Source organism: Acromyrmex echinatior, chromosome 3, assembly GCF_024713525.1.
Source record: "Acromyrmex echinatior isolate Ae372 chromosome 3, ASM2471352v2, whole genome shotgun sequence".
Taxonomy (NCBI): domain Eukaryota; kingdom Metazoa; phylum Arthropoda; class Insecta; order Hymenoptera; family Formicidae; genus Acromyrmex; species Acromyrmex echinatior.
In genome coordinates, this window is record NC_141854.1 from 16,182,314 (window position 1) to 16,203,159 (window position 20,846).

The 20,846-nt window shown below is 39.3% G+C and overlaps 1 protein-coding gene across 4 annotated transcripts in view; it reads left to right on the forward strand.

Annotated features, from left to right (window-relative positions):
• LOC105151262 (paired box protein Pax-6) overlaps positions 1-20,846 on the forward strand; it is a 96,321-nt gene that overhangs the window by 14,450 nt on the left and 61,025 nt on the right. For all 4 annotated transcript variants that reach the window (XR_015544503.1, XM_087404386.1, XM_087404385.1 and 1 more), the window contains exons 3-4: positions 16,313-16,478; positions 17,163-17,343. Coding sequence is in view for 3 of the 4 variants with exons in the window: in XM_087404386.1 (XP_087260512.1) it covers positions 16,313-16,478; positions 17,163-17,343 (347 nt within the window). In the remaining variant the exon portion in view is untranslated. The remainder of the gene's footprint in view (positions 1-16,312; positions 16,479-17,162; positions 17,344-20,846) is intronic.

The window sequence follows — 20,846 nt, forward strand, 5'->3', positions numbered from 1 at the left end:
AGATAAAAGTTCTTTTGGTATGCAGAACGAACAGAATTTATTAAAAAATTGAAGAGAGAAAAAGAGACGCAATTATGGAATATAGGAAAAAGGATATATGGATAATATCATCAACTAATACATAATATAACTTTACACATTGAATACAAACATTTTGTTATCAAATTTAATTTAATTATATCGCTTGAAAGTCTCATACACACGTACACACACACACACACACACACACACACACATTAAGTCAAGGCCTCCAAACTGAAGTTACAAAATTAATACCAACATACATTTTCAAAATTATATAAAGAGTATACATCTGCTACCTGCAAAACTGAAATACAGCTTTTACGACACTAACGATCATGTAGCCATGTTGTAACGTCCAAGGCCCGGTTCCACTAATATAAGATTAACGTTATTTAACTTAATTCTAAAAATTGGAAAAAGATAAACAGTTTAATCGAGATTAAAGTTAATCTTACAATGGTAAACAAATACTATGAAGAAATAATTTTGACGATCACTCCTAAAATGCAACACAAACTGTACAAGATATCGCGATTCGATAATCTCCCATCTATTCCATAACCGTCTCCTTTCCTCATCTACAGAATTGCAAAGCCACTTGACGGCATTTCCGGTGTGGAATATCTACGAGATAGTATTTAACAAAGTTTTCACGACCGTTGGGAGGGTTAACGCTTCAAACAGCGTTCTGCAACTTTCGAACTAACGATGGTCTCTTAGCCGTAATTCCTGACGAGAGTTTCCAAAGTTTGGCAAATCGTCGCGTTTCCGCACATTTGTCCTGCTCCGTCGCGTAAAACGAGCGAGGCGCACCTAGTACTTGTCGCGAGTAATCGCGCGCGTAACTTAGCGATCAAATTTCCGAAACGCAAAACGTGCTCTCGCAGTTGTTTCGTACATTCCTTTGTTTATCGTGCAAATAATATTCGCTTGTTTTTGCATATTGTCGTATATATCATATTATATGTACATATCTATGTAAAAATAATTTGGTTACCTACTCTATTAATATTTTAAAGAGCGATTTAAATTCTAGTTGGTATCTGGAATAATTTAAAAATCGAGACGAGCAGAAATAAGGAATTATTTACCGAAGATAGATTAGATTTTTGTCTCTTTTTAATATTATCCTTAATATACTAATAATTCTCTATATAATTTTATATAAAATTCTAATCTAATATTAATCTCTCATAATATTATTATGGTCCCAATATATTATAAATATATCTATTTCTAATTATTTTATAAATTTTTTGATCCAATTCTTGTAAATATTAGTATTAATAGTATTATAAATATAGTACTATTAATGGGAAGTACTATAAGCATCAAAAGTAATGGTTTCTGTCGGAAAATCCACTCAGCAATTTTTCGCGCGGCAGGAGGCGTTGCGTCTTCTGAAGAAATCCGGAAGTTTGGCAAATCGTTCGGCTTCCGTTTTACCGCGTGGATTCGACTGTCGGCACGACATTTCTCCAACGACGAATCAACCACCCTCGTGCAGGAGCTGCTTTTACGCATAAGGGACGACACGACGAAGCCGAAGGATGGAAGCACGCGCGGGGGTGACGGGACAGCGAAATAAGAATAAGAAAGGATAGCGCCCGGTTTTTCTCTTCTTTTTCATTCTTTCTCGATAAGGCGAGTCAAGAGAGAAAAAGACAAAAAGAGGGCGAGAAAGAGAAAGAAGTGGAGGAGGAGGAGGAGGAGGAGAGGAAAGAGGGTTCTCCTGAAGCATTGATCGTTTCTGAATTCCGAGTAGATGGCAACCCCCGGGCGGTTCTTCACCCTCCGGCCTTTCTCCCTCGGAGCCTCAATATACGTACTCGTCTTTCGTACGTTACTGCGGCGAAAGAGGAAGAGCAAAAATATGAAAACGCCAGAAAGACGGGGCAAGCAATCGTGAGAGAAGGAGAGAGGAAAAGAGAAAGAGAGAGAGAGAGAGAAATAGGGAAGGTACGCTCTTTAAAACGGTTCTCGGTTCGTTCAAAACAGATAGAACTCCGCTTTTGATCCCGCTTTCACTTCGTTGACGACAACTTTTGTGTGTGTGTGTGTGTGTGTGTGTGTGTTGTGTGTGTTTTATGGTTCTTATTCAATTAATTCTTATCTCTCACGTAACAGACAATGATTTTTTATTTACTAATAGTCGGGGAAAAGTTCATGATAAAATAACAATGAATCTTTGCGAAATTGATAAACTTTTTCTCTCTCTCTCTCTCTCATGAAACTGCTTGAATAAAAATTGTCCAAGATTCCACCTTTCCATATTATGAAATTACGTAAAAAATGAGCTGTAAGAATATTTAAGCTGTAAATCGTCAAAAACAATCTTCATTTATTATAGCAAATTTAAAAAATACTTAAACCCATCTTACAATTTTCCGCAAAAGAAATACTATAAGCTGTACACCCATAAGCTATCGAAACATTTTCTTCACGTCGCAATAATTTTGCACATCCTCTTACCCGCACGACTCACTCCGAGCTGCCGAACCTCGTAGTTACAAGCAAACGTTCTCATGTCTTTACCGGTCTCCTCCTGTTTTCTGAAGTATCGAGTACTCCTCCACCGCTGTCGTCATCGTCGTCGTCGTCGTCGTCGCTTCCACTTCTGCGTTGGAAAACGCTGAAGACACGCGTTATTTCAGGCGGACGGGGCGCTTCTTTCTTCCATTTCTTCTCCCCTCCGTTTCTTTCTTCTATATAGTAGTGGCGAGATCTCGAAGAAGGCGAACGGAGCAGCCGCCATCGCTGCCCGGCTTTTACAGCTATCTATCGAAGCATTTCGTACGTGGACTGGATACGTGGTAGATTTTCCAGGGTCCTCTGCTTGGCCCGGTTGTACCACCCCGTTGCGACTACGAATTCTTCGGAACGAGGCTCTCCCCGTTAACGTCCCTCTCACCGAGGTGGACCGAACGCGAAATGTGCTAGCCACCCGCTTCTGTTTGAAGAGAGAATTTCACAGTCGAATACACCTGATGTAAGACGCATAGTCCACGTTCGACTATCTCACGGGCCTCACGAAGAAAACTGTCCTTTTATAAAAGTCTTCGACCAGTCACTACCGACGGCCAAAGCGATCTTGAAGTCGCGTCGCATAGCGAGAGGCACAATGGTTAAAGATTCTCAAACAATAGTTCTATTTTATACACAGCATTTTGTTGCTCTGACTGATTATCCTCTCTGCAGAGATTCGGGAGTTTCAAAGTTTTAATATCCTGATACACGAATCTTAAATCTCATTTCTTTCCTGGTCCGCGAATGTGTGTGTGGAGAAACTCTCGCGCTTATATTTATCTATTCTCCAATAAAAGGAAGTGCCACCGAGACGGTATTAAAGCCAGGAGCTCATTAACGCAGCGAAAGAAAAGAACGAGCGGCCCGACGACCCTAGCCATTGTCACGACGTGAAGCTATTGCTATGGGAATTTCATGGATTCTCCGCGGCCGTCGCGAATAATGTCCCGATCGTTCCACTGATTTAACACCGGAGAATGGCAAAGGGGAAGAGGGAGGACCGAGGAGGAACGACGAAGCGCGATTGGATATTCTCTCTAAACGGCGAGACTTGACCGCACTTTAGATTCTGCGGCCAAGTTTTCACGAGTCCTTCGTGAAACTATTTGTTCTCAACATTCTGCGCCGCTGGAACTGTTGCAAAACACTTGCGGTAATATCTCTTCGATTTGAGTCACAGGGCTTAAATCACGTGCAACTTAAAATAAGATAAGTATATGTAACTTAAAATAAGATAAGATAAGAAATATTGATTTTACATGAAATGGAAAAGTATCCTTATAGAATAAAACGCCTGATTAAAATTAAATTAACATATTAAAATTAAATAAACATATTGATTCTGGTTACAGAAATTACAAGATACATGGAGGTTTTTAAAAAGAAGTTTTTTTTTTTTGTGAAAGCAAAAATAATTTTTAAAAGCATATATGCGAATTTTTTTGAAACTTCATTTTCCTGAGAAAACTGTTTATTCTTCCACTGACAAATTCTCATTTCACATTTTTTTAAAAATTACAAGATTACAGGAATGACAAGATACATTTTTGAAAAAAGTTTTGTGAAACTAAAGATAATTTTTTAACGTGTATATGGAATTTTTGAAAAAGTTCATTTTCGCGAGAAAACTGTTTATTCTTCTATTGACAAATTCTCATTTCACATTTTTCAGCTTCTATTGACAAATTCGCGTTTCACATGTTTATTTACTTGCTTCTTTGAGTCGGCGAGAAGCAAGTAAATAAACATCGACGATAAAACGCGCGAAGATGCGATTGAGGAAAGTATTCTCTAATGCCTTCCACAGATATCTCCGAGATATCTTAAGCCATTAGAGATCCTCTCGCATTACTCATCGTTCTTTCGCGCTCGCGCGCGTATGCATTATTCCGTCCTAACTATGTAGCCCCGACGAGGAAACAAAAAACTGTCATATAAACCGCGCCCTCTCTCTTGCTGCCGAGGGTTGACGGCGAGAAAATGGAGACGATGTGAAAAGCTACCGCGACGGCGACGACGATGACGACGACTACGACAACGTCGACGACGACGACGACGACGACGACGACGACGACACCGTCGCCGACATCGGCGACGGCATCGGCGGGCGTCGCTTTTGTCCGTCCCCGGAACAAGCTCATGCAGGCATGACGTTAATCGACGAGACGAGCTTCGGAAGCGTTTGAGAGGGTAAACGCGGTTAAGCCAGCGTTGGAAATTCCTTCACGTTTTACCGTCTCCTTGACTTACGGCGAATTTGCTAATCGACGTATCATCGTAAATGTCATGTCACGTAAAAGTGCAGTCGTTCACGTTTCTGCGCTAATGCTCTGGATTTTTCTGAAAGAATATTACATGTACTTATGTAAAAAATGCAAAAAATCAAGAAAGATATAAAATAAGATAAAAGGTATTACATAATGTGAAAATTTGTAATCTGTGCACGAACGTCATTACAGTCATCAAGTGAAATAGAAATCTCCATTCTTTGAACGCAACGCGCGATACGATTATTCGTCAGTTAAAACTCCTGTTCACTCTCACCATTACTATCTCAAATTGACATCAGAAGGGAGAAAATTCACAATAAAACAGGATACAGATCTGAAAACAATTTTGTTGCATCATCAAAATATAATCATGCTCAAACAGGTTAGTAGAGTGTCAAAACTTTTCACAGTACTGTTTATCATGCTTGAGATTCCTATATAATTATTTTGATGGTTTGATTGATCTAACAAAATTATTTCCGAATCTCCGTCTAGCTAAATTTTTTAGATACTTTAGTAAAATCATTCTTTTCGTGAAGGAAAGTACTTTTTTTTATCGAATAGCTTGCATCAGAAATAAGAAGGAATATCGCGCTAAATAAATATTTTGACAGCTCACAACGGGGCTAGTCCAGGCATGTACCTATGGGTACACGAGCAACTGTCGACCTAATTTTCCCCTAAATGTTTCCGGAGATTACATCGGTTCACTATTGTACGCCGCGGATGGCAAAAGGAATCTCTCAATGGAACCCCATAAGCCTCTCGGTAAAACGGATACCTGATTTATATTGGTTCATCAGTGACGTATGCGATTATAGCGCAAAACTTTTATAATAATTTCGTTGCACATCCATTTCCCGTTATTCACAAAATATACGAAGAATCGCTTTTTTACGTATCGCAAAATTCGCAGAGGATACGAATTTAAAGCATTCTCGACGCGTTTCCGGGATTGTTTATTTCTTTATGACGGAACTCTACGTGTCAGTTTCTGCGGAAAAGTCAGAAACGTTATTCCTTCGTTTTTCTTCGCTGCACCGCGAATGAGGAAAACAGCAGATGAGGGTATAAAGTAGAGAAAAATCGTTAGCAAAACTAAACGCGGCGCGTATCCGCCGCGTGATAATGACGTCATTTGGCATACTAGCAGTATTTTCATCTGATTCCTCCACAAGTTCGTTTCTACATACACAGTGTATTAGAATTTATTCGATCTGAATCTCTTTCTCTTTCTGTGTTTCTCTTCGTCCTCTTCTTTTCTCATCTCTCTCCGACGTCTTCGAACGTACTTTACATGCCGCCGAAGACCTTTTTTTTCCTTTTTTTTTTCGTCCCAAAAGGACTCGAGAGGCATGCCACTTCAGACTCTGAAGTACAGAACCGTCCTCCCTCGCACACAATAATAACGATTCCACCCGCACACCTGCTCGAGATCCCTGACTGCTGGACCAATTTTCGGACATGGCCCGACCCACATTCTCATTTTCATAACAAGGCCAAATAAGTCGCACCTGCGATTTCCTCGAATCTAATTGTGGTACTCTTCATCATTTCTCTTCTGTATTGACATTTTGCGCGTATTACGACCAAATTGTCATGGAAAATATAAAAGCGCCATCTCCAAGTATTTTCCCACATAGCGATTGCATAAATTTATGTACTTCTCCTATAGATATTATTGATCCTGTTTACTTGTACCAGCGACAAAATTGAATGTGAATCCATACCGAGGTGTTTCTCTATTCCATATAATAATCTGTTTCATGAATATTCAATGTTCAAACGTATTTCTCTGCAGATATTAATGGTCCACTTTTCAAATATGTGTAATGCTGTCTAGAATTTAAATTTTCCATGTAGATGGAGATTTTTCTGTGGTGTAACATTAGGAGGCTTATTATGGTTCTTGAAACGAGGTGAAAATGAGTAAATTCACTAGGTGTTGATCAATAAATATAAATATTCTGGTAAATTCGCGCTCACTCGTTTATTTCGCTTTGTTTTTTAAAACCGTAATAAGCTGAAAGCTATCTATCAATTGTTCGCGCGGACGTGAACGGTGAAAATTTGTTTACGAGGTACCGACGCGTTGAATTGTAGTTCGGTGATTTAATAGTGTATTCCGTGCCCCATTTGCATCGGACATAGATCCCCGTGTAGATCGACGGCGCTGCCGCATTATTCCCACAGCTGATCATTCCGATACGTAGATCTAATTATGTCACAATCCCCATGGGCATCGCACTCCCATGGGAACAAGCGGTGCGCGACCACAATGCCAACCAACCAGCCGATGTCATTGTGCACTTTATACGATTGTGCTGTAGTACGCCTCTGTTAAAAGGGCCCTCACGGCGCCTTATTTCCTGGTGGCACATGTACGTCGACCCTCGGCCTACGTCTACGTTCCTCTGGCCAGACCCTTCCTGCATTTTTCGGTAATAACCGTCGAAAAAACGGGGGGCTTTCGTGGACGGCACGACGAGGATTCGAAAAATCTCCCTTGTGCGTCGATCGCGATTAAGCTTCCTCTCTTTTTTTTTTTCTCCTCAAAATCGCCGGTCGCGCGGATTACACGACGAACACATGTTCCTCGATATTGTTACCGCGAATTCACTTATTTAACGGAAATATTGATGACCGGTGTTTCTGAGTTTCTTCAAATCCCCTCGATTGGAGAATAAGCGATACGGCTGTTAGATTAATTCTAAAAAGAAAAATACAGCAATTGAGTCGAAGAACTTTCAAAAGTATGAAGTTTTTATTCTAAAAGTAGAGATTCTAATAAAATAATTAGACCTGAAATCAAGATGTCTTTATTTTTCAGTCATATTTTGAAAAGAACATTAATTCTCTCGAGATTTCTCAAAACAAACAAATTTATATACAGATGTCTGGTAATTATCGTGTCATCTTTCATGGTGATTATATGTGAAAAGTAACTAATTTCATCGGGATTTTTTTATATAATTAGAATGGGATTCTTTCGTATACGTAAAGATAAAAACTATTTACAAGCCTATTCAACAAACACTCGGACACATCGTAATTTATTTTCAATATAGATTATATTGAAGATCAAAATCTATGACGAGTCCACTGTATCCTCTCCTTGTAAGTATGGAAAAGTAGAAAAGTTTCTCAATAATTAATGAAAAATTAATTAATGATAACCAAGCATGCGAATCAGGTATGCGTTCACATGATTTGGCAAGAAAAGATACTCAATGTTACGTATTATTTGTTGTTTAAACGTGCTATTATATTCATTCATTACATTATATTACATAACTTTTCTGAAGATTTTATGTTAGATTATATATTAAATATTGAGAAATCTTCAGTCTACAAACCTCAATCTCCAATGCATAATCTGATACGGGCTTAACTAATAGTTAATATTGATTTATGTAAAAAACAAAGTTATATAATTTATAAAGATAATACCTAAATCATATATTTAAAATTTCACACGTGCACTGAAAAAAAAGATTGGCTGCTGCAGCAAATTAGATAATAAAATATGGCATAGCATTTTTAATTGGTTGCAACAATTTTTGGTTGCGGCAGCCAATTGTGGGTTGTATTAGCCTATCCAATGTCAGTACAAGATTTCGATTAGCTAACGCAATCAAAAATTGGTTGCTGCAGCCAATTAAAAATGCTACGCCATATTTAACCATCTAATTTGATGCAATCAATCTTTTCTTTCAGTGTGTGGAAAATAAAAATTTGTATCATATTTTACATGATAAAATCATAAGAATACATTCGCATTTTTCCTTTTATCGTGAAAGGATTACGAGTTCATAGCTGTTGATGACATATTGAGATACTGGATGTATACAGAAATGATTTACTCGCCGGACACGCGCGCAAGGGGACGGCTACGGTAATACCTACTACCTAGTACCGGAGAGTTGCCCGCGGACCAGTCTGGGCCTCTTGGTACACCGCGCTCGCAGAGGGAAACAGCGGCTCTGACAGACTCGTTGGCGCGGAATAACGCGTTTACGAGGCTCTTTGTCCAGTCCGCTTTGGGCTACGGCGGCCGTCTCGTGCGGCTGCCACCACCGCCACCACCGCACCGCGCCGATCCCCGATCTGTTCCCCGACCTTACCGGCATATATCTGGCCTCCAGGTAATTGGATAATTCGACCCGGAAAGAGGAGCCCTCCACTTGCCAGGAAACGCTCACCTTTCCGGGGCAGAACAGCGCCTCGACTGCGCCGCGGGGTATCAAATCGTTCGCTTGTCGAACAACCCGCTCAGTATAAGTTCGTTGTAATGACGCTTTATTTTTTTTATTTATATATATAATTGAGGCACTTTCTATTAAGCGAGTAACTAATCTTGTTTTTACTAATTGAAATTAAAGTGCCTACATTTTGGCGAAAATATGTTGATGCAATTAACAGATTTGATATTTTATTAATTATTATTACCATCCGCTCGGGATTTGTACGCTCGATTTATTCGGTATTAACGAGTATTTGCCACCTCGTAAATAGACACCTACGACTAATCGCCAAGTCGAAATCTCGTTAGCACTTTAAAAGATGTGCGTGCAAACTAAGTGTCACGATACAAAATCATCGACGATTCCTTGACCTGGAACAAGATCCTACATCTGTCCCCAGAGTCGATCTTTCCCCTTCGATACAAATCGGTGATCGAGGATGAATCGAGTTGTCAATGGATGGCCATTAATAACGCTAATAACTGTCGGGAGCGCATTTTTCGGAAAAAAAAGGTCGTGCCGACAACGAAGAGAGAAAGAGAAAGAAAGGGAGGGAAAAAAATGAAGAGGGGGATTGAAAGAGAGTCGCTGCAGGTCAAAGCACGCGGCAGATTGGCTGCAAACAACGACACAACAAATACTCGAGTCCTCATTGTACACCTATGCTCCTCGCGCGGGACATGGTATATGTGCTGTTCGCGATACTCCCTGGCTACGGAAAAGCGGGCCGCACCCCGCTAAGGTAAGGGTCCTCATTTTGAAAACATGTCCGCAACAATGAGGCCATTATGATGATCGTAGCCAGTCGCATTCATATGGCGCTCCCGCTTTTCCCTCTGCTCTCTCGCGGTTTCCTCCTCTTCTACCTGACGGTCAGTTGTGCTGTAGACTGACCCTCGTCATGTCGTCCGTGGCGTCTCAATACGACGAGCGAGAATCGAGCATGTGAGAGAGAGAGAGAGAGAGAGAGAGAGAGAGAGAGAGAGAAATCGGGACAGGAGTTCTATCGTCAGACGATTTCACCGACAAAATAGACGCTGTCGCATACGATGATGCATACGACTTTCCGCATTGTGCGAGCAGCGTTATGGCAAAGCGCGGGCAGCCAATTCTAAACAACTTGTTGGTACTTCACGGAGTAACCCACTGTATCGATGAGATCCCATAAATTAGCTCGAGAGTGTATCATTGACACCGTGAAGTTCATGGAGGACTTCATCGAACGTTCCTATCCATTCTTTACGTTCATTCTTTTCATTCATTTTTGTGTGTACATCTACGATTAATGAATATATCTTACGATTGAATTTCTTTTTATATTTTATAGTTTAAATTTATAGAGTGAAAGTCAAATACCATGAGCTAGGCACACTATTAGAAACGCGTTTTGTATTTTATATTTATTCAAGAGAGTACTGTTCATAGAATCGATGTTTACGAAAAATTGATTTTAGAGAAATAGGCACGCAAAAAATTATATTACATGGCATATATTTAATAAACTATTAGACAGCGATTAATTATCGAAATAGTAACAAAGCTCTTCCTAACATTCTACATTAATTTAATTCTGCTGCGCACAAGAGAATTAGGTCTATAATATGGAGGTTGAGATCGACAAGTTGTATAGTCTCCGAATTGCCGTAAAATGACATTCCGATCTAGCATATCTTCCATTTCTTTATTCTCTTGAGGGATCACTCTCGATGCCGAAACGTCATGCGAAAAACACTCGAGTCCAAGTGGGCCATCCCTCGACACCTTCCTCGCCAAAGTTGAGGAGCCTGAAACGGTTTGAAGGGTGTCCCGCGCTATCTCTCCTTCCCCCTCTCCTCGTTTATTCATTCTTCGGAAATGCATTTCTGCAAAGATGATTGAGATGTCTTGGCGAGCACAACCACCGACGAGCACAATCACTGCTCTAGGTTGAACTGATTTTAACTGTCGACCATAAGCGTTTGCCATTACACTTTGAAGGGCACTACATCGACCGCACGATAGACTACCGCTTGTTCTCAACTCCGCAACTTCTGCGGAACTCGATACAATGATGCACAATGACCCGCGACAATGGTCGACGAAGGAACTTGCGGACCGGCAAATGGTGTTTTCACGTCGAACCAAATTCGATCGATCCGTGTCATTGATATACAAATTGTCGCGCTAAATGGATAGGAAACGTTCCAAATTTGACTTTTGAACTATTGTAGTGTAAGTCTCAAAAGTACTTAAGACTCTCCTCTATATTGAGCTTGTTAGATCAGGTTCTTCCATCGTGGTTAGATCTAAATTGAGAAATTTTATATGGAACACGTTTTTTGCTTTATGTACTTTTATTTATACGCGATGGAAAGATCGATTCTTAAGTTTTTAGTACTATTAGAAACTTTAATCAAAGTAGAATATAGTTTTTTATATTTTCTTTATAACAAAGAAAAGGACGGTTATAGAATGGATGAGGAATATACATCACAATTTCTTGTATGGTTTACGTTGCATTCTGGGCAACCATCAAAACTTTGTTTCTTCTCACAGACTGCTTGTAGGGACTTTACACGTTCAATAATACTGTCAGTATCAACAAATGCTGACAATATTATTGATCATATGTGATTAATATTGATGGATTGATGTAAAATATTGACAGTGAGCTAGATTTCTTTATTTTCGAACATCAGTATCCCCTACAGCGATACTCATGCTTGAGAATCAACAAATTCGGATTATCGTCAATAATATTGTCAGTATTTGTTGATACTGACAGTATTATTGACTGTGTAATGTTTATAATTTGCAGGAAACTGAACTGAAATATAATAGTAATTGTGTAAGGTTGTAAAATACTGATGATTCATACTGTCAATGTTAATAATTCAATGATACTGATCAGTATTTTATTAATCGTGTGAGATTCGCATTAAATATTACAACACTGATCTTTAGTATTTACTGCCTATGGTAAAAATTTCATTACAAGTTTTGCAGGTAGCAGATATAAATAAGTTTTACAGATTTTGTAACTTCAGTCTAGTTTAAAAGCCTTAAATATGCTGACTTTCAAATAATATAATTGAGCCAATTTTGATAACGAAATGTTTCTTTCTCTATTCTATAACCACAACCTCTTTTTTACCTCTTCAGTTTTTTTTATAAATTACGTTCGTTCTATACATATATCGTAAAACTGTCTGTACATAATTAGTAAGCTCTGTGACTAACGATCATGTATAATTAAAAGTAATTATGTTACAGAAATATCTACTGAGTTTTAATAAAAACAAAATGATATTCCGTGACCCCTTTTGTGTCTATTAATGTCATGATACATAATTTAAATAACTTATAATAAATTTATCAAGAAATGCTTATCATGACAAAAAAATACAATTTATTTTATATTATAATATAACAATTTTATATAAATATTTCCTTAGGAATTTAATAAAAAAAATCAGAGATTATTTTGAATGTATTATAAAATGAAGGTTATCATAACGTTGGTACGAGATACAAAAAGAAAAGAAGTGATGAAGCAATGACCCATTTGAATGAGTCAGGATCAAATCAAAATAGAATAGTGAATACTTTATTCTGTTATGAGAAATCAGAACAGAACAAGTCTCGCGTGCGAGAAGCCGGCAACCTCCGGCGAGCCAGTAATTGATTACGTCACGATGCCAAGAGGAGGATCATCCCGCTGGAGAACAAGAAGGAAAAGGAGAGGCCGACTATATAAGTCGAACGGGGTGGAAGAAGTCGGACGGATGATGAATGTGCTGTCTGAGCCGTCGCGTCAGCGAGGCTCTGTTGCCCGTTTGTAAACGAGCTTCCTCATTTTTTCGCGACTACGTGCGCTGCCAAAAGTATCAAACTGTCTGCGCGCATTTGAAAACACTTCGCTCATCGATCCTCGATTAGCAAAATTCACTGACCATTCGCGATTAGATTTTCTAACATATTTCTTTTTTTCATACACAAAGTAGAGTATAATCGTAAAACGCATTACTAGAATTATACTACTTACACGCGTTAATATGCATGAGACGTCTTTTCAGAAACAGCTGCGTATTGTACGTCTCGATGAGTTACTGGCGCTGAGTTTGATAGCATAGAACAAATGTGTCCTTGACCTATTCGCCATAGATTCCGTATCTACATTAGATAATGAAATAGTGTAGTGGATAGACATTTTCAAAGCGATTGCCATCTACTTCTAATTGTTATAGACATACGCGAGGACCAACGTAATGCAAATCTTCAATGTATTTTTTTTTTTATGTAAAAATCTAACTTGATATTTTGAAGATCATTTACTATAAAACAAACTTTTCCGTTCTCCTAGTATCATCTGCGGTATTTTAAATTATGACTTATGCACCGGTAGCAAAAAATTAAGTAATTTAAATTAGCACTAGAGATGTGTGTACAATCTAATAACAACGTCCCTTCAGAGATCTATAGAAACGGTCGGGAAAAATTCCACGCGCGATCGATGATGCATCACGGAAAAGGGTGTTGGGGCTAGAAAGCGAGAAGGGATCAAGGGACGACTAATGAAGTCCTAATAAACGGCGCCGAAACTCAGACAGGCACGGCACCCTTCCGACTTGATATTTAATACAAACGTTACAATATCAAAACACGTCCTCTGGGCTCCGAATGCCCACTCGAGCGCACCCCTTGGTCGCGCGCGCGGTTAATACAGGCTGCCTAAAGGTGTAAGTATCGCGCACCCCTGCCGTTGTACCGGCTCTAATATGAGCACACACGCACATCCCTTCAGTTCAGAATCCGCGGAGAGACGAGAGACGACGAGGAGCTAACTGTAATTCCCTGGTGTTCTCGTGCTCGTACGCACAATGGCCGGGTGGACGCGAAAGAGATGGGGGGGGAGGGGGTGAGGAAGAGGGGAGAGAAAGCAGAAACTAGCCCTCTAAAGACGTGCCAGTTATTTGCGCGAGTTATTATCGCTCGTTAAGAGTCGGCATTCGAGAAGCGCGTTTAACAATTTGCTCGCCACCCCCTTAGCCGGCGCAGCGCGGCGCTCGCGCCCTCCTTTTCAGACTCCATTTGTTTCTTTAATTCACTGCTCCGCTTTTTACCCGCCGATTTGTGAGCTCTGCGCGGTATTATCGGCGGATTCCTCCCAGCCGAGCGAGAATTTCATCGCTTTCACCGTTTCCACATTCCTTATATCCGTTTTACGCGGATCTAATAGAGACGCGAAACAAATGGTGACTTACTTATAAACTCAGCCTTCATTAATTCGTGAACAATAGGTTTTGTTTTCTGTGGTTGAACTAGTGTACACTTTTGGAACTTAAAGTGAAATAGATATAATAATGTCTGACGTATTTTTGACAAACTTTATATTGAATTGTTTGTTTTTATTCCGGCACTAAACTGCATTAAATTCTCACTTTTGCCAAATGTCAAACATTTATCTCATTTTAACTTCCAAAAGTGTATACTAGTTTAGCTATAGAAAACAGATTTATATAGGTAGCAAATTTGATTTCTTCCATTATGTTATATTAGGATAATAAAAATGCTATATGTAAAATTAACAAAATTACATGTAAAAGCATGGGAATATTTTAAACGATTGAATACCCTACGGACATCGTCATATTATTGAAGAGTATACATGTATTATTCCAGTGTCAAAATTGATTATATTATGCCACTGCATTTGATACTTTATGTAAAGCAGCTTTTAATGTACACTGATCCAGTGTATTACAGTGCGAGTGACCGAATTTACTATTATAGTATGCGTACAATACACACATAATATGAGCGCGCATGTGTATTACGTGTGTACATATATTACGTGTGTGGAGAATAGATTCTCTTTCAAACAAGGAAAGGCCCGTTTATGACGGGCGCGCGTAGATAGACGCGAGAAATGGCTCGCGATTTTCGCGCCAGGCCCATTTTCGAAAGTCAATCGACCGTAAGCCCCTTTTCGTCGATCGCACACGATCGTAAATCTCCCTCGTAACCCTCCGGGTGTGTGTCGCCCGACGCGCCGAATTAGCGTCGATGAGAAATTTTTGACAACCGACGTTGCTTTTCCTAACGTATGTACCTTCTCGTGATCGAAAGCTACATCCACACTCGAAATATACTTCTATTTGATAATCTCTATCAATGTTTTTCATCAGATATATAATTAACGGTTTTTCCTGTTCCACACTTATCAGAAAATTCAACAAAAGTTTTACATATAAAAACAGTTCTGTACATTATATAAGATAAAATAATCCTTTGTGTAAGATTAAAAAAAAAACACTTTTTATAGTTACTAGTAATTAGATTTGATATAACATGATTTAAGTAATAATTAAAAAGTTACAGCTTTAGATGTCGAATGCTTTAAAAAAAATTTTTTTTTTCTTTTAAAATCATTAATTATTATAAATACTAAATTAAATTAAAATTCAAAAAATATATTTTCTTAGATAAATTATACATGTTATATTATATGTTACATATTATATCATTCATTTATATTAGTATTTATTTCCTGCGTCTTATTTCCAAATTCTACCTTTTCCTTGAAGACGACAGAGTTTCTATCCAAGAAAAATTAAGGCGTGGCGCCCCACTCTAAATGTCACCTTCGGATACGGCATTCGCGCGCGGCGGTCGCGGGAATATAAAATATCTGCGCAAGAGAACACACCATCCTGGCGTTCCTCTCGAGTATCCCGCACCGACGTGTGTGACTGCCTTGTCACTGACACAATGAGTCGAAGATTATCTACGATGGGATTCGCTGACGTTACGATGCTCGTGGCCAACCCCCTGTACTCGTCCTCCGCCTCCCCATTGCTCTCCCTTCGCCGAGTCTGGAAAGAAAGAAAGAAAGAAAGAAAGAAAGAGCTCACCCGCGGTCTTCTCCTCTCCTCTTGGGTTTCCGGGGTAAGTCTCCGCGGACGAGAGGAGGGAAAATACATGATCTATGGTGACAACGGTATTGTTCGCCGAAATGCGAAAAAGTCTCCGGAGGCGGTGAAGCGTTTGAATTTTCCACACCCCTTACGCAAACGTCGTGCTCGTGGAAAGAGGAAGAATCAGGGAAAAAGAAGAGAACAAAAAGAAAGAAATAATAATTCAGAAGAAAGACAATTTGTTGTTATCGTAACTTGTTGCTAGCTGCAATCTGTTGCATCGTAATTTGTTGTTACCCAGTTCTCGAAACTGTTAAGCAAAGAATAACCGAACAACTTTTGTCGTTTGCAGGACACAGCGGGGTAAACCAGCTGGGGGGTGTCTTCGTCGGCGGTCGGCCACTTCCGGACTCAACACGGCAAAAGATCGTCGAGCTTGCACATTCGGGCGCACGGCCATGTGATATCTCCAGGATACTACAGGTCAGCAACGGCTGTGTCTCCAAGATCCTCGGCAGGTTGGTTGCAATATTGCTTGCTCCGTTTGATGCTGCGTTTTTAAATTCGATTAAATTATTGTATATCTTAAGCGACGTCCATAATGAGATTTTAAGGCGTAAAATTTACACTGAGAAAAATATTCTAGTTAAATCAACGAAAAAACCCAACCAAAATGTCATTGTTGGTTTAACTAGAAGAAATTGACTAATCACAGTTGAATGTAAAGAGAATAATTGATTATGATGAATTTTTTTACTACTTTAAGACTTAAAGTTTAAATTTTATGCTTTAAAATTTCATTGTAGACATTACTTTAAGTAAATTGAGCAATTATGTCGTCAATTGAGAAACTTGTTTCAAATCTTGCAGTTCTGCATGAAATATGAGCTTGCATGTTGGTTTGTTTTGCATTTTAAATCGAGTAGATGTAGCTTTTATAAATTTCAATTAAAAGAACATTATATAAAATTACAACCGAGTCTAAATCAAGAATTAAGGTATAAGTGAGTCTAGTCACATTTGACTAAACATCTGTTGCATGAGAGGCAATCAAGGTACATTGTTCAATATCACCTCGAGTGTATTTAGGCTATCATAACATACGTAAAGAGATAAACGTATAATATGTTTCATTTTCAATAGCGACTTGAGCGTTTCCACGTATTCCTACCGCATTGTACCGCAAATTATTATTGTTGTAGGTACTATGAGACCGGATCTATAAGGCCCAGGGCCATAGGCGGCAGCAAACCGCGCGTGGCAACGGCAGAGGTCGTCAGTAAGATCTCGCTCTACAAAAGTGAGTGCCCGTCCATCTTCGCGTGGGAGATTCGAGATCGCTTGTTGCAGGAGGGAGTGTGCACGAACGACAACATCCCAAGTGTAAGTACGATCTGCCATCCAATTATTTCTCTTACCGTTATTCGAAGAAATTATAGTGCGGCCAGTAGACGACCATTCTATTATTACTGTGGCCAATAGACAGAATTATAATAATATAACTGTAAACTATTTGTCTGCATCGGTCCCGAATACATAAGTTGGCTTATAATTATTACACGAGAATAACCAAAAAAAAAGTACATTTTTTTCTTCATGAACAACATGTGAAAATTAAATTTAATTAAAAAGTGAAAAACTAGTTTCTTTCTTTAAAACTATTTGACTGTCAAAATTTCTTTTTACTAAATCTGTGAAAAGAATAATAAAGTTGATGCAAAATGTGTTTTAATTTAATAAAAGCGCGTCACTTTTTATATCAGCCGCGAATACCGGACGGAGTGAATGAAGATTAAGTAGCGAAGGTCCGTCAAACGTCAGATCTTGGTTAATCCATAGTTAAAGTTCACGGATGTTAACCGATTACGATCTAACGAAAATGACAGAAGTTTTGGAGGAATCGGTGTTGCGTGGCAGCGACGGTGGCGGCGGTGGTGGCGGCGACAACAATACAAAGCGCGTCGCAAAACAGCCGTAATGGAGCCTGACTTTCGGCTCGGCGGGTGGAGGTTGTAAACGCGCAGGCGTATTGTCAACGGGGGCTTTGTCTACTCACACAAAACAGGACCGCATTTACATAGATAGCGCGAGTCGCGGCATGGGGGGATGGAAATCAGTTTTCTGTGGGGTGGCGGCTGGTTGTACCGAGGATGTTTATGCGAGCCGATGGACTCGGGTGGGCGCGCGCGACCAGGACGACGTACAAACTCCTCCCCTTGTCGCGGCGCGGCCGATGTTGTTAACACGAGGCGGTTAATCGCGCAAACGAATGACGGACGATTTGGCGTTAACCGGTTCCGCCCCGATGAGCCGCTGCTCCCCCAACACGGGTCGTTCTTCCGGTCTCGCGATCGCACTCCACGTGGCCTGATAGAACGTGTATCATTAAAGTTAGAGATCCTTTAATAAGAGTCTGAACATGAAACAGTGACTTTTGATCCGCTATGTTTTAACAATTCTTGAGAGAGAAGAAGAAAGAGAGAAATAGATAAGAAAAAGATAGAACGGAATGAGAAACAAATAGGAAATCCATGTCCTTCTTTCTCGCAGATTTTTGTTAAAACTATCATCCTATATACAAAACTATGATTCGTGTTTAGACTCTGAGGGTCTCTAAGTCTTGAAGTATCGTGCCTGTAATCAACTATAATATGGACAGCAGATGATTGATAATATTCTTTTCTTTTGACAATTTTCAGAACATCTTAATAGTTTAAATAAATTGTTTTTGTTACGCATTACTCGAGTTGTTAATTTTCATTAGGCGAATAAATTAGGATAAAGACAGACGAAATGATGTAAATTCATGGAAAATTAAATGAAGAATAAAGTTTCTTTATCCAATTGCATCTCCAAGTTTCAACTCATTGATTTTTAATCATTTATAGCTCAAAATTTTATTATCTATAACTGAATATCTTTGTTAAGAAAGTAAGTTTAAAAGTAATCGAATTTCTTAGATTTCTATTACCACTACTTTCAAGAGATTTAGATCATATTGTCATATATAATGACTAGCGGAAACACGTTTGCTAACAGCTGAAAAAGCATCCATCAGAGACCGAAAAGAATACCAATTCCTGCAGAATCAATTAAGAGATTGCTTGAAGATGGGCGACGCGCGGATCAAAAGGAAATTCTTTGACATCTCTTTCTCTCTCTTTTTTCTATTTTTCTTCCTTCGACCTGGAAGATCTTCGTATACACCCCTCGCACGTTCGGCGTTCTCGACGGTGTGGCGCGGCGGGGTTGGTTCTTCCCGTATTCCCGTATACGGCACGGTACCACCGTTGCCATGGATATTTGCATGCGTCCAATAAACGGTGGCTAAGGGGCTCTCGACTCGCTTAGGGTAAAAAGCGAAAGAGGGTCGCTAAATTCTCTCTCTCCCACGTCACCCTGCGCCAGCTCTCTCCTCGTCTGCCGCGGCGTCTCCTTCGTTCTCGTCTCGTCTTCCCTTCCCGAAGCTGGCTGACTTGCTCCCTCGCGCCTTCGTAATAGCTGCGCCGAGGTGTACACGAGTCACCCTCGCAGAAAGACTACGAAAGAAAGTCTCTGGTTGGAGGGTAAGGAGGACAGAAAGGATGACGGTAGAACCGAGAGAGCATTCTTATCGACGCGAGAAAAAAATGTCAAAGGCTCGCTCTTACCCGTGAAAGAAAGCCGTCGAGAGTTCATCCGCAGCTTTTTCTGTGTAGCACGCCTTCCCCTTCCCAAAAATTTTAGTATCCACGTCGAGGAAGATAGAGTAAAGCGATTCGTGTGAAACAATTCGCGAAAGTAGTGACATGGCTTTATCATCATGGAAGCAAGTCTTTCATAACATAATGTTTAACATGGAGTAATACTATTATTGAATATCAATAAATTATGATGACATTGTGATCATTTTAAATAATAGATGTAACAAAGAAGATATTAATAGACGGAAGAAAAAAATTAGAAGAAATAAGAAATTAATGTAATTAATATATTATTTGTAAAAACTTTTTGAAGAACAAAAATTTTCTTCTAAATCTTTCTATTTCGTAGATTTATGTCATTTTCTTCATTCATTAATTATTTTTATAAATATAACATTTAATATTCTAATTCTATTGACGGAATCGCAGTCCTTTCAACTATTAATGTAAAAAGAAAGTGGGATGAAAAATGGCAGGAAAAACGATCAATTTAATATTAAATAACAAGTATGTTTTACAGCAAGTCGTCAAAGGAGCCGCGTGACTTTTAAGCGGTAACGAGACGCCAGCACAAACAGCGACGTCATAGAATTTCGCGTTTTAACAAATTACAGGAGGCTGCGGACTCCGGTGCGCGCCTTCGGGGCGTTGGAGGATCAAAGCCAGCGCGTAATCCCGGCCGCGTTTGAACATCCTGCGAGCGCTTCTGAACTTGTTGTGGGCAAGATTAACGTTTCTTTAATGGTCCGTGTAATATTCCATTACGTACAGTTCGCTCGAGAATTATTGCGCTCACGTTAAGGCGGTACGAGGCGTCGAACGAACGAAACGACGAACAGTCAAAAGGAATTCCGGTCTTGGAATTCAAAGTCTCTCGATATTTCGTCGTTTTTCATCGTTTGTCGTTTGAAAGTGAATTATAGTTGATGCATTTTATTGCAATGGAATCAGCACGTGTAAGAATGAATAAAATTCAAGAATTGTATTATCTGAAAAATCAAAAATCAAAATCTTAAAAAATCAACTCTTTGCATTCACGAATGTACATAGAATCTATTTTTTTTTAATCTTCTGAGAAATAGATGTATATTAATACATTTGTCTTTGCAGCATTCGACATACGTAATAACACAAATATACTTTCACGCGACTTACGCTACTTAATTACATACTGTTTTTGTGAAATTTTTTGAAATTAGAAGA